Genomic DNA, 15,107 nt, shown 5'->3' with positions numbered 1-15,107 from the left:
TTACTCCAGTTTATTTTGATAGACAAGTACATTTCTGGAGTGAATGTTTAACTCTTTGGAGGAATTTTGTGTGAGTTCCTGTGTGCTTTCTATCTTTTTTTTTTTTCTCCTTAAGTCCCTTTGTCTTTAAGATCATTACACAGAACAGGTTGGCCCAGAAATTAGAGATTCACCTGCTTCTGCCTCCTGAGGTCTAAGATTAAAGGTGAGTGCCACCACACCCATCTTTTCCCTAATCTTTTGAGGTTAGTAATTTTGCTGGTGTATCCAAAATTATGCCCCTCTGTTTGTATCTCTTTGTATATGTTAGTAGGCATTTCTCCTGCAAAGTATTACCTTATTCAGTGTGAACAGAAATGAGAGGCATGATTCTCTTTTACTGTTTCTTTTTAAAGTGAGTTGGTGATTGCATTTGAAATTCTCTGAGTTGGAATTAATATGCTGGTCATATAGAATTGTGTAAGTATATTTTTAATGAAGTGCATTTGTAATGCCGTCAGTCTCATTATTTCTATTTCATATACATGTGTACTTTATATGTTCAAATCTATATCTCTATATACACACTGTATACATACACATGCATGGTATACTTTAGGATACAGTGACCTATGAGGATGTGCATGTAAACTTCTCTCGAGAAGAGTGGGCTTTGCTGGATCCTTCTCAGAAGAGTCTATACAAAGATGTGATGCTGGAGACCTACTGGAACCTTACTTGTATAGGTAATAATGTGAATTTTCCTTCATTTTTCAATTTCGGGGGACAAGCCTTTGTTACAGATGGGTGCTCTTCTGCATTTTGATTGTGAAAGAGGAAAGATATGGTGAATAAATTGGGCATTGTTCTAAGGTTCACAGAAGATAATAATTCATATTTTGTATAATTTCTAATAATAAACATTTTGGTACTGTATTTTTAGGCTATAAATGGGAAGAGCACAATATTGAAGATCATCATCAAAGTTCTAGAAGACATGGAAGGTAATTCTCATGTGCGAGCTGGTATATAGGTGTCTCTGAAGAAATTTTAATGTACCCTGAAATTTTAATGAAAAAAACCAAACAAACCATTTAACCAAGCATAGCTTTGTGAGGTTTATTAAATTCTCATATACCATATTTCTCAGTGTTAGGTAGCTCATCAGTGTTTACAAATTATTCCTTTAGGAAATAAGAAACGGACATAAGGCCTTAACAGATGTCACAGTTTTAATCATAGCCACTTGAGAACCATGTTGTGGTTCCTCCTTTGTTGCAGGACATTTGATCACATTCTGAACCCAAGATTGTGAACAGGAGAGACCTGTTTGTTGTTGTGGCAGGGCTCAGCTCTAGCACACACCTTTAACCCAAGAGCTCTCTGTAAACAAGTGTTAAGTGAATGGTAGGTCAAGAGGCAGAGCAATTGACCAGATGACAGGGAGAAAACCCAGGAGAGAAAGAGGGCGTGGTCTTTGAGTTCAAGGGTATCTAAGCTAGCATGGAACTGCAGAAGGAGCTTTTGCCTTCTGGACATTGGTAGAGTAGGAAGGTCAGCTGGGTGTTTCTCTGCCTTCCTTGAGCTAGCAGACTTTCACCACAGCATCTGGTTCCCCAATCTTCATTTGGTAAATCTAACGTTTGGGATTTTGTTTTAAAAACCACAGTCCATCCACTTAGTTTTACACCATTCAAGTGTCAGGAAATGTGAATACACTGGTTAGGGGATTAATGTATGTCCAGGACCTCTTTTAAGCAAATCCTCCACAATAAAGCTAGTGTTACTCATATGCTTGTAGGATGTACCATAGTATAATGAGAGGGATAGTTTATGAGAGTCAGGAAGGTGTTGTAGTTTAGAAACTTGAATCCCTAAACCACATGTCTATGAGGAACAAAAAGGTGAAGTGTATGAATGCAATGTGAACATCTTTTATTTGTTTTTCTTCCTTTAATAGGTATACCAACTGTCCCTCTGGATATGGAAAGAAGCAGTGTACCGATCTGTTTCCTAGAACAATTAGAACATATGTAGTCATTCCCTTTGTGAGAAGAGGAGGTGAATGTGATACAAGTTTACAAGTACTTGGTTTTCCTGCTTCAGTGGAAAAACATCAAAATACTGACATTGGAGAAAAGCCCTATGAGTACAAGGAAAGTAGAGAATCTTCTGTCTGTCCTGGTTCACTTTGCACATGTAGTGTAACTCACACTATAGAAAAATGTTTTGAATGCAATCAGTGTGGTAAATCTCTGAGTTCTTCTAGTTCTCTTCAGAGAGATAACCAAACTCGTATGGGAAAAGGAAGTGATAACTGTGAGCTAAGTAGTAACAGCTTAACCCATCACAGGCATCCTCAAATACAGAAGACAACCTATAATGAAGAGAATCTTTATGAGTGGAATCAATGTGGAAAATCCTCTTTACAGTTACACCAAAGAACTCATTTGGAAATGAAATACTGTGAATATAATCAAGAAGATAAACTCATTTCACATCAGAATTGTAGTCAAGTAGGTAGACCTAATACTAGAGACACAAAGCATGCCTATCATCAGTGGGGTAAAGCCTTTGTGTGTTCCAGTTATCTTCAAATACATGAAAGAATTCACACTGAAGAGAATCCCTATGAATGTAGTCAATGTGGTAGAGTCTTTACATGCCACAGCGCTCTTCAAATCCATGAAAGAATTCATACTGGAGAGAAACCCTATAAATGTAATCAATGTGGTAAAACCTTTGCATGTAAGAGATATCTTCAAGTCCATGAAAGAATTCATACTGCAGAGAAACCCTATAAATGTAATCAATGTGGTAAAACCTTTGCATGTAATAGTTATCTTCAAATGCATGAAAGAATTCATACTGGTGAGAAACCCTATAAATGTAATCACTGTGGTAAAGCCTTTGCATGTAACAGCAATCTTCAAAAGCATGAAAGAATTCATACTGGAGAGAAACGTTATAAATGTAAACAATGTGGTAAAGCATTTGCATATAGCAGTAATCTTCAAAAGCATGAAAGAACACATACTGGAGAGAAACCCTATGAATGTAATCAGTGTGGTAAAGCCTTTACATGTCACAGTAGTCTTCAAATCCATGAAAGAATTCATACTGGAGAGAAACCCTATAAATGTAATCAATGTGGTAAACTCTTTGCACGTAAAAGGTATCTTCATATTCATGAGAGAATACACACTGGAGAGAAACCCTATGAGTGTAATCAATGTGGTAAATCCTTTGCATATAGCAGTAGTCTTCAAAAGCATGAAAGAATTCACACTGACAAAAAAAATTCTCCAGCTAAGAAATAACTTTGCATACCAAATCTTTTTTCCCTTGGGCTCACTCCCTGGTGCTTGATTAAGATTACTAGAATCATGTGTGTTCTTTTGTGATTCGGTTACCTCACTCAGGATGATATTTTCTAGTTTCATCCATTTGCCTAAGAATATCACGAATTCATCGCTTTTAATAGCTGAGTAGTACTCCACTGTGCAAATGTAACACATTTTCTGTATCCATTCCTCTGTTGAAAGTCATTTGGGTTCTTTCCATCTCTTGGCTGTTATAAATACGGCTGCTATGAACATAGTAGAGCATGTGTCCTTGTTACATGTTGGAGCATCTTTTGGATATATGTCTAGGAGTGGTATAGCTGGATCCTCAGGTAATACTATGAGCAATTTTCTGAGGAACCGCCAGACTGATTTCCAGAGTGGTTCTACCAGCTTGCAATCCCACCAACAATGGAGGAGTGTTCCTATTTCTCCACATTCTTGCCAGCATCTGCTATCACTTGAGGTTTTGATCTTAGCCATTCTGACTGGTGTGAGGAGGAATCTCAGGGTTGTTTTGATTTGTATTTCCCTGATGACTAGGGATTATGAACATTTCTTTTTTTAATTAGATATATTTTTTATTTGCATTTCAAATGATTTCCCCTTTCCTGGTGTCCTCCCCTCCACACCCACTGAAAGTCCCATAAGCCATCTCCCTTCCCCTGTTCCCCAGTCAACCCTCTTCAGCTTCCCTGTCCTGGTATTCCTCTACACTGCTGCATCGAACCTTTCCAGGACCAGGGGCCTCTTCTCCTTTTGATGTCCAACAAGGCCATCCTCTGCTGCCTATGTGTCTGGAGCCATGGGTAATACCATGTGTACTGTCTGGTTGGTGGTTTTGTTCCTGGGAGCTCTGGGAGTACTGAGTGGCTCATGTCGTTGTTCTTCCTTTGGCAGTGCAAACCCCTTCAGCTCCTTGGGTCCTTTCTCTAGCGCCCCCATTGGGGACCCTGTGCTCAGTTCAATGGCTGGGTGAGAGTGTCCCCCTCTGTGCTAGCAGAGCCTCCCAGGTAACAGGTATATCCGGCTCCAGTCAGCAAGAACTTGTGGGCATCCATAATACTGTCTGGGTTTTGTAACTGTATATGGGATGGATCACTAGGTGGGGTAGTCTCTGGATTGTCTTTCCCTCAGTATCTGCTCCACACTTTTTCTCTGCATCTCCTTCTATGAGTATTATTTTCCTCCTTCTAAGAAGGACCAGAGTTTCCATACTTTGTCCTTCCTTCTTCTTGAACATCATTTGATATGTGAATTGAATCTTGGATATTCCAAGCTTCTGGGCTAATATCCACTTATCAGTGAGTGCATACCATATGTGTTCTTTTGTGATTGGGTTACCTCACTCAGGATGATATTTTCTAGTTTCATCCATTTTCCCAAGAATATCATGAATTCATTGCTTTTAATAGCTGAGTAGTACTCCATTATGCAAATGTCACATTTTCTGTATTCATTCCTCTGTTGAGGAACATCTGGGTTCTTTCCAGCTTCTGGCTATTATAAATAAGGCTGCTATGAATATAGTGGAGCATGTGTCCTCATTACATGCTGGGGAATCCTCTGGGTATATGCCCAGGAGTGGTATAACAAGGTTTTCCAATAGTATCGTGCCCAGTTTTCTGAGGAACCTCCATACTGATTGCCAGAGTGGTTGTACCAGCTTGCAATTCCACCAGCAGTGGAGGAGTGTTCCTCTTTCTCCACATCGTCGCCAACACCTGCTGTCTCCTGAGTTTTTAATCTTAGCCATTTTGACTGGTGTGAGGTGAAATCTCAAGGTTGTTTTGATTTGCATTTCCCTGATTACTAAGGATGTTGAACATTTCTTTAGGTGCTTCCCAGCCCTTCAAGTTTCCTCAGTTGAGAGTACTTTGTTTAGTTCTGTTCTCCATTTTTTAAAAATAGGATTATTTGGTTCTCGAGTCTAACTTCTATGCACTCACTGGTAAGTGGATATTAGCCCAAAAGCTCAGAATATCTAAGATACAATTCATAGACCATGTGAAGCTGAAGAGGGAAAACCAAATTGCTTCAGTCCTTAGAAAGATGGACAAAATATGGCGACAAAATGCAGAGCAGAGACTGAAGGAAAGGGCATTCAGAGATTGTTCCACTTGGGGATTCATCCCAGATAACAGTCAACAAACTCAGACACTATTGTGGATGCCGAGAAAGGCTTGCTGAAAGGAGCCCGATACAGCTGTCTCCTGAGAGCCCCTGCCACAGTCTTGCAAATACACAATTGGATGCTTGCAGCTAACCATTGCAGTGAGTTCAGGGTCTTCAGTGGAGGAGTTAGAGAAAGAACTAAGGAGCTCAAGGGGTTTGCAATACCATAGGAAGAACAACAGTATCAACTTACCAGACCTCCCAGAGCTCCCAGGGACTAAGCCACCAACCAGGGAGTACACATGGCTCTGGCTGCATATTTAGCAGAGGACAGTCTTGTCTGGCACCAATGGGAGGAGAGGTCCTTTGTCCTCTAAAGGTTCAATAGATGCCCCAGTGTAGGGGAGTCGAGGGAATGGAGGTGGGGGAGGGTGGGTGGAGGAACACCCTCATAGAAGCAGGGGGAGGGGGTGAGATAGGGGGTTTCCTGGAGGGGGGCAACTGGGTGAGAGGATAACACTTGAAATGTAAATAAATACATAAAAATAAAAAAGGAACATAAAAACCAAGCCCCCCCCCCAAGACTACTAGAACCGTTCCTCCTTTAAAATATTGTCTCCTTTTCTAATTTTATATGTCTTGTCATCACAGAATACAGGAATACCATACAATTTGAATAATAAAACTGTGAATGAAAATGATATTTATGTGTCATTTACTATTTTTTGGATTATATTAGTTTATTCTGAAGCCTAAAATTTATCCTTAACACTTTTTTAATTTTAATTTTTAACACAATATACATTTATATACCAATCATAGAAATGAAGGACTTATTATTAAAAGAACATAAAAAGATGAAAGTGATTTTGTTTGTTTTGTTTTTAGTAGAGCTTAAAATCTTGGCTCTTACTGTGGTGCAAACCCAAAATGACAATTTTTAGACATTGGAGCTCATTGTAATAAGGCTGTACGTTAATGTCCCTCACATCCCCAAAGGATTTTACCTCCATAGTAGCTAAGCTAAGGGTTGACAGTTCTGCTGCACCAAGGAATGAAATGTAGGCACAATTATTTGGATACAGAGTTCCTGCTATGGCCAGAGCTATTTGATTTGAGTGATTGTCATCATTCTCAGCCCACAGGGAACAGGTTACATTCATATAGGAAATGGTGTGTGTGTTAAGATGGTATGTCCATGAAGTCATTCATCAACCATTTCAATGAACAATGGTTCTGCTTGGAGAGTGGCACAGACATTAGGTGAGGGTACGATTCTGGTTCATTGGCTGTGATGATTTTGAAAAGCATCTAAGAAAAAGTAACTTATAAGGTAATCTTCAAAATTGATAGAATAATTATCAATATCAAGCAAAACATTCAGTTTCACTCTTTGTTCTCTTACAAGCCACCTCCCAAATTAATTGTCTACATTTTTTTTGGCTTTAAAAATAATTTTGAAATATGTAAGCTGTTCTGAAAAACATGGTATAGTGTAAAAACATTAAATAAACAATCCTACTTATAGAGAGGCTGAGATAGGAGAAGCATGATTTCAAGACCATTATGTGGTACACAGCAAATTACTGTCACATACAAGCAGAAAGTGTATATGGATTTTACAATATTGGACAAATTACTCCAATTACCAAATTAGACCACTGGGTGACAGCCAAAACATTTCTAATTCATATTTTTGAATTACAATCTATTAGGATATATTGTTAATATCAATTTTCATATCAAGAGATATGAAGGAAAAGTGATTGTTACTTCCTGTTATCTTTGTTGTTAGAGGTGGAATTATGTTTGTGTGGGTTTGAAAGATTACTTTCTTGCTTTTTCTAGGGTGTAGTTTCCCTCCTTGTGTCAGTGTTTTCCATCTATTATCCTTTGTAGGACTGGATTTATGGAACAATAATGTGTATATTTGTTTTTGTCATGGAATATCTTGGTTTCTCCATTTATGGTAATTGAAAGTTTTGCTGGGTATAGTAGTCTGGGCTGGCATTTGTGTTCTCTTAGGGTCTGTATGAGATCTGCACAGGATCTTCTAGCTTCATAGTTTCTGGTGAGAAGCCTGGTGTAATTCTGATAGGTTTACCTTTATTTGTTACTTGACTTTTCCCCCTTACTGCTTTTAATATTCTTTCTTTGTTTAGTGCATTTGATGTTTTGATTATTATGTGAGGGAGGAATTTCTGTTCTGGTCCAGTTTGTTTGGAGTTCTGTAGGCTTCTTGTATGTTCATGGGCATCTCTTTCTTTAGGTTAGGGAAGTTTTCTTCTATAATTTAGTTGAAGATATTTACTGGTACTTGAAGTTGTAAATCCTCACTCTCTTCTATATGCATTATCCTTAGGTTTGGTCATCTTGGATTTCCTGGATGTTTTGGGATAGGAGCTTTTTGCTTTTTGTGTTTTCTTTGACTGTTGGGTCAATATTTTCTTTCTTTCTTTCTTTCTTTCTTTCTTTCTTTCTTTCTTTCTTTCTTTCTTTCTTTCTTTCTTCCTTCCTTCCTTCCTTCCTTCCTTCCTTCCTTCCTTCCTTCCTTCCTTTCAATAAGACAAAAGTTATTTATTTACAAAATGTCTTACTTCAACAACAGTTTACAGCCAAGAAACAGGGTATTAAGCAATAATGAACTAAGAGACTCCACTAACCGTGGAGTTTAAGCTATGGCCAGAGTAGCTCCTCTTGATAGCTAGAAAGATGTCTGTCTGTGTCCTCCACTTGCACAAGGGCATCACTGAACCAAAGGGGGCTGTGCGTGCAGCATAGACACGTGTGAGTTCAGCTGAGTCACAGGTTTCTTGGCTTTATTTTTCTCCTCCCTCGTCTTTCTACTTTTCTCCTTCGCTGTTGACTCCTTCCTCTGTTTCTCCTCCGCTATCAGATCCTTTCTCAGCTTCTTCTTTATTGCCAGCTCCTTCCTCTCCCTCTTTGTCCTGAATAGTGATGGAAGCTGCTTTGTTAGAGCCTTCCCACTTCCGAGCAACTTCAATGGCAAAAAATTGAATTCTTGGTGCAAAGATGGTGTTTCTCTTCAATGTAGCCCTGGGAACAGTCTAGCCACAATAAAGTACCATAGTTATAATCTACAATCCCTTCAGATTTTAAGAAGAATGCCCTCCATTTTTCCTTAGCTGATTCTGATTTAAGTTCTTCTGGGTCCAATACATGTACCCTGAGTGTCTCAAAATTTTCATGGAACTCAGAGTAGATTTGGTCATCTACTTCAGTGAGTTTCAGAAACTGTGGGTCAACGGATGAAATCAGTTTATAATAGACTTCAACATGCTACATTGCTTGAATGGCCCTAGCCATTTCAATATCAGCATCTTTGCCATCTGACTCAGGCGGTAAGAAAGAGCATGGGCAATGGACACCACTTCCCCAGAAACTGGCTCTTTGCTTTCGCTGGCATCATCCATGTTGCTGCTAGGTAAGTGCGGCTTTCCCTTCCCGGAAATGACCTGTTGATGAGCTGGCTTGTGTTAATGTTTTCTATGGTATCTTCTGCATCTGAGATTCTCTCTTCTATCTCTTGTATTCTGTTGCTGATGCTTGCATCTATGACTCCTGACTCTTCCCTAGGTTTTTTGGCTCCAGGGTTGTCTCAGTTTGTGATTTCTTTATTGTTTCTAGTTCCATTTTTAGATCCTGGATGGTTTTGTTCATTTCCTTCACCTGCTTGATTGTGTTTTCCTGTAATTCTTTAAGCAATTTTTGTGTTTCTTCTTTAAGGGCTTCTAGCTGTTTACCTGTGTTCTTCTGTATTTCTTTAAAGGAGTTACTTATGTCCTTCTTAAAGTCCTTTATTATCATCATGAGAAGTGATTTTAGATTGGAATCTTGCTTTTCTGGTGACTATGGTTTTAGGACTTGCTGTGGTGGGAGAATTAGATTCTGATGATGCCATGTTACCTTGGTTTCTGTTTCTTATGTCCTTATGCCTGCCTCCCGCCATCTGATTATCTGTAGTGTTACCTGCCCTCGCTATATCTGGCTGGAGCCTGACCTTCCTGTTGTCCTGGTTGTGTCAGAACTCCTCAGAGTCCAGCTGTCTTTGTGGTCATGTGATTCTAGGATCCTGTGATCCTGAGATCCTGGGTGTGTCTGAGCTCCTAGGAGTCAAACTGCTTCTGGGACCCTGAGATCCTGGTGTGCCCAAGCTCCTGTGATCCTGTGATTCTGTGATCTTGTGATCCCGGGTGTGTAATAGCACCTGAGAGTAGAGCTTCCTCTGGGTTTTGTGGGACTGGCTCCAGAGTTTGCACCCAAAGTCTGCTCAGGGCACCAGCCCAGACAGACTGGGAGAAACCCAGGTCTGGAGGAGTTCTTGTATGCCTGGGTCCCACTGGTCCCAGTAACTCCTGGTGTTGGGGCAGATGTTGCGTTCTCCTCACCTCTGATCCTATGATCCTTGGTGTGTTAGAGCACCTGGGAATGGATCTTCCTCTTGGTGTTGTGGGACTGGTTCTGGAGTTTGCATACAAGGTCTGCTCAGGGCACTGGCCCAGACAGACTGGAAGAAACCCATGCCACTGGTCTGGCAGCATTCCCACTTGCCAGGATCCCACTGGTCCCAGTAATTCCCAGTGTTGGGACAGATGTTGTAGCCTCCTCACCTCTGATTCTATGATCCTGAGCATGTTAAAAGAAGGTAACTATCTTGCTTTTTCCAGGGTGTACTTTCCCTCCTTGTATTGGAGTTTTCCTCCTGTTATTCCTTGTAAGGCTGGGCTAGTGGAAAGATATTGTGTAAATTTGGTTTTGTCATGGAATATCTTGGTTTCTCCATCTATGGTGATTGAGAGTTTTGTTGGGTATAGTATTCTTGGCTGACATTTGTGTTCTCTTAGAGTCTGTATGAGATCCACCCAGGATCTTCTAGCTTTCATGGTCTCTTGTGAGAAGTCTGATGTAATTCTGATAGATCTTCCTTTATATGTTACTTGGCCTTTTTCTCTTACTGCCTTTAATATTCTTTGTTTAGTACATTTGGGGTTTTGATTATTATGTGATGGGAGGTATTTCTGTTCTGCTCCAGTCTGTTTGGAGTTCCGTAGGCTTCTTGTATGTTCATAGGCATCTCTTTCTTTATGTTAGGGAAGTTTTCTTCCATAATTTTGTTGAAGATATTTGCTGGCCCTTTCAGTTGTAAATCTTCACTCTCATCTATACCTATAATCCTTAGGTTTGTTCTTCTCATTGTGTCCTGGATTTCCTGGATGTTTTGGATTACAAGCTTTTTGCATTTTGCATTTTCTTTGACTGTTGAATCAATGGTTTCAATGGTATCTTCAGCATCTGAGATTCTTTCTTCTATCTCTTGTATTCTGTTGTTGATATTTGCATCTATGTCCCCTGATTTCTTTCCAAGGTTTTCTATCTCCAAAGTTGTCTCCCTTTGTGATTTCTTAGTTGTTTCTACTTCTGTTTTTAGATCCTGGGTGGTTTTGCTCAGTTCCTTCACTTGTTTGTGTTTTCCTGTAATTCTTTAAGAGATTTTTGTGTTTCCTCTTTCATGACTTCTGCCTGTTTACTCAGTTTCTCCTGCATTTCTTTAAGTGATTTTTGCGTTTCCTCTTTATTGGCTTCTATCTGTTGACCCATATTCTCCTGAAAAATTTTTTCCCCCAAGACGGGGTTTCTCTGTATAGCCCTGGCTGTCCTGGAACTCACTCTGTAGACCAGGCTGGCCTCGAACTCAGAAATCCGCCTGCCTCTGCCTCCCAGAGTGCTGGGATTACAGGCGTGCGCCACTATCGCCCGGCTTCTCCTGAAATTTTTTAAGTGATTTTTGTGTTTCCCTTGTAAGGGCTTCTAGCTTTTGATCATTTTTCTCCTGAATTTCTTTAAGAGATTTATTTATGTCCTTTTTGTGTTCCTCTAGCAGCATCATGACCAGTGCTTTTAAATACAAATCTTGTTTTTCTGGTGTGTTGGGGTATCCAGGACTTGCTGTTGTTGGAGAATTGGGTTCAGATGCTCCCATATTGCCTTGATTTCTGTTAGTAATGTTCTTATGTTTGCCTTTTGCCATCTGGTTATCTCTGGCGTTAATTGGTCTTATTGTCATTGGCTGATAGTTGAATCTCCTGTGAGCCTGTAAGGCTATTTCTGCACCTCTGGATGACTGGGTTTCCTCTGGCAGAGATTGCTGATATGCTGCCCTCCTCTTGGGTGCCCTTGGAGCCCATTTGTCCTGCCCCAAGCAATGCTATACTCGGGTTGTCTCTGTGAATCTGGTGCTGCCCGTCTGCTCCTTCAGGAAGCAAAGATGGCGGATGCTGCAGGGACCTTTTCCAAGTGCTGATTACTCTGTAGGGCAAATGACTCCCCCTCCCCGACTGGGGCCATACACAGATGGCCTGCCAAGCTGCCCAGGCCCTGAGTGTGTAAGACCCCAAAACCCGAGGGTGCCCTAGCACCCCACACCCCGGAAGGCAACACCCAAATCACTCACGAGAAATGGTCTCGATGCAATAGCATGAGGATTTCTTTATTCCAGAATTCTGGGTTCCACAGCTGTACCCCACGCAGGGGTAGAGGACTGAGAACCCCGTGCAACTGAAGTCAGGGGTATTTAAAGGGGAAAAAAATCACAAGGCAAGGGTTGGAGGCCACAATTCACAAGGCAAGAGGCGGAGGACAAAACATGCACGGAATGGGGAAGTACAGAATGAGTAAGGCTAGAGATTATCTGGAGCAAACGTCCTTGGGGCATTGTATAGTTAAACATTGGAACTAGAACAGGGTAGGCTATCTTTCTCAAGCTGAAAGCAGAAAACAAGTTACTCTGTGCTGGGCTAGTTGTTTAGAGGTCTAAAAACATTGAGTTGGGGGTTTCTCATTCCCCACTCCTTCTCTTGTAAGTTCTAATCTTAGAACTATAGAACTAAATCTCTGACTCTATATATTCTGGATTGTCCTGCCCTAATCTCTGATATTGTTGGTATAGCATAAGAATCTGCACAGCACTTATACGTTTCCCTAATAAAAGCTATTAACCGGTTAGTCACACAGGTTCCAATTGTAAGCAAAAGGAGTAAAATTACAAAGGGTCTCATCAAAACAGAAAGCAGGATGGTCAAGAGTACAAGATAGGGGCTTTTCCACCGAGACTCAAGATTTTCTGCGCAGTGGCGTCTAACGTACACCGAATCTCCAAGTTGGAAGCAATGTGGGACTTCTCTTGAGTAGGCCTCCTGGACCTGCTTCCACACTTGCTGCCTCACCCACTCAAGGGCCTTGAGCCTAGAGAACAAAAGCCTGAAGCAAAAAGTGTAGGAGAGCTATCTAATCATTAATACCAGTCTCTGTGGTCAATTTGGTGAGGGTTTCTTTCATCAGGGTTCCAGCAACAGTTCCTGAAGCCTTCTTATACAGATCCAGTCACCTATCTGGAAGCAGTGAGTTGTCTCTGGCATGCCTGGAGCATTTAAGGCAAATCATATATAGTGGGACACCTTCTGGGAGGGTCCCATGGACACCAAAGGAGTTGGGGTATCAAGGAGGATCTCTAGGGGGGTCAGGTTAAAATGGTAGGGGCTCTTCAGAAACAAGGGGAGAGGCACCACCCAGCCTGAGCCAGTCTCCAAGGTCAATTTAGTTAAGGTCTCTCATAGCGTTTTGTTTATTCTCTCTACCTGCCTTGAGCCCTGGGGACAGTACATCCAAATAATGTTTCCAATTAGTCCCCAATATCTCTGTCAATTTCTGACTTACCTTAGAAACAAAAACAGAACCATTATCTGATCCAATTATCTTGGGCACTCTGAAACTCAGGAGAATTTCTTCTAACCTTGGCAACTGTTTCCTGCTTCAACTCATCTAGATAAAAGTATCTATAAATGCTATAAGATATTTTATAACCATATTCACCTGCCGTAACTTTTATAAAATCTCTTAATATACTCTAGGCTGTTCTCTTCTAGGTCTTTTGCCCTGTTTACTTACTCTTTACTGCATAAGCATTTACTTGCTGGCATATCTTACATTGTTCTATTAATTATCTCTCTAGCCTAAAACCTGAGTCATAAATATATACGTTTGGTCCCTTAACTGCCAGGACGTTTTTTTTTTTTTGTTTTTTTTTTTTGTTTTTTTTTGTTTTTTTTTTTAATTCCCTAAATGAGTCCATCTGTGCATTTGGCCTAGTGAGTCCTTGGCTTAATTTCTGGGGAGTATAGTTCTCCCTTCTTGTGTGCAGCCTCTCTTGGTAATAGTTGGTAGGGTGGTTAGCAATCTCAGTCCTTTTTTAAGTGAGGCTGTTCCTTAATTTTGTCCCATTTCCCAATGGGTGTCTCTTACAGACCCATAATCAGTATAGGCTCCTGCATATCCATTCCTGGAGCCACTTGCTCTGTCTGACTATTGCCCATTGAGCCTTTTCCCTTTGCACATCCTAGGCAGTGAATACTCACAGTGGCTGACTTCATTAGGACATCTAAGAGGTCCAAGATTTCTTGTTGGTTTTCTCTGATGTGAGCAGTCCTCTTGGCATAAATCCCTGTGGACGTGGGCTGTGGCAAAGGCATACCTGCTATCCATGTGGCTGTTGATTTTCTTGCTGGTTCCAAGTTCCAAGGTCTTTGTGAGGGCAACGAGATCCACTTTCTGCGTTGACATGCCAGGGGGTAAAGATTCTTCTACCCAGATGACATTTGTGCCATCCACCATAGCAGTACCTGCTTCCATCATGGAGAAAACTGCTCCGGTCTGTAGCAACTTTCAGCAGGGGTCAGTCTCTCTTTTTGGGCCAGTAAAATGCAGCCCGTTGGGCAGGAAGCATATCTGCCCCCTCCCCATTTTGGAGCGTATGTCTTCCTCCAACAGAGAGTAGGAACAGCTTGGGGTGACCCTAAATGAATGGGCTACCTATCCCATCCCTAGGTCTGCTGTTCTTCGGGTAGTCCATGAATACAGTTTGGTGCCAGGGGCTTCTTGGATCCAAGATCTTTTCTTGGAAACAGCACCATTGGCTTGGAAGACTGAGTGTTGAGTCCCTGTGTCCACCAAGAACTGAATGGGTTTCTCTTTCACTTCCACAGTTATCCTGGGTTGGGGCAGGTGGTCAGAAAACCCATCTCCCCTAGTCGCTGTCTTCACCGAGGGCTAACACCTGGGTTTGCCATTTGGGGGCACTTTTCCCAAGACCTGGGAATTCCTGCTCCCGACTTCTATTTCTTAGGGCACACTCTGGCTCAGTGGCCTCTTTCTTTATAGTATGCACATTGGTCCTTTTCTGTCTTCCTTTTCTGCTTTTTTAAACTATTATATCCAGGATTCTCTGTAGCTTCCTTGCTTCTCTGTCGTTTTCTTTCTTTTTCTCCGTTTCTTCTCCTCCTCTGTCTCCCTGTCTCAGCAAACTACTAAATCTCTCTACAGACTTTCTCAGTAACCTACACTACTAAATCCTTCTACAGACCTTCTCAGCAACATGCACCAAATCCTTCTAGCCTCTGAAGCTCTTTCCTGATATCTCTACTAGCCCTGTCTATAAGAGCCATTGTCATAGTAGCTTTATATACCAAGCCCCTGGATTCATAGCATGTATATTGGCAGAATGCCTCTATGAGCTGCTCTAGAAAAGCTGCAGGTGACTCATCTGGTCCCTGCTTAACCTTATATACCTTAGTCAAATTCGTGGGCTGCCATGCC

General features: G+C 41.2%; 1 protein-coding gene and 1 pseudogene across 7 annotated transcripts in view; one reads left to right on the top strand and one right to left on the bottom strand.

Moving 5' to 3' along the window:
- Positions 1-5,853, top strand: part of LOC127693051 (zinc finger protein 501-like) — a 66,704-nt gene extending 60,851 nt beyond the window's left edge. For 3 of the 7 annotated variants that reach the window (XM_052193747.1, XM_052193749.1, XM_052193750.1), the window contains 3 exons: positions 599-725; positions 923-983; positions 1,940-5,853. In XM_052193747.1, the coding sequence (XP_052049707.1) occupies positions 599-725; positions 923-983; positions 1,940-3,299 (1,548 nt within the window). In that variant the 3' untranslated portion in view covers positions 3,300-5,853. Of the gene's footprint in view, positions 1-131; positions 206-395; positions 460-598; positions 726-922; positions 988-1,939 lie in introns of those variants that run through there. The other 4 variants (XM_052193753.1, XM_052193751.1, XM_052193752.1 and 1 more) reach the window with 3 other exon arrangements.
- Positions 5,854-8,148: 2,295 nt separating this feature from the next.
- On the bottom strand, positions 8,149-8,872 carry LOC127692969 (protein PBDC1-like; annotated as a pseudogene).
- Between the last annotated feature and the right edge of the window lie 6,235 nt (positions 8,873-15,107).

This window comes from Apodemus sylvaticus, chromosome 9 (genome assembly GCF_947179515.1).
Source record: "Apodemus sylvaticus chromosome 9, mApoSyl1.1, whole genome shotgun sequence".
NCBI classification, from domain to species: Eukaryota; Metazoa; Chordata; class Mammalia; order Rodentia; family Muridae; genus Apodemus; species Apodemus sylvaticus.
Note: the sequence above shows the minus strand (reverse complement) of the source record. Positions and strands in the feature narration are given on the sequence as shown.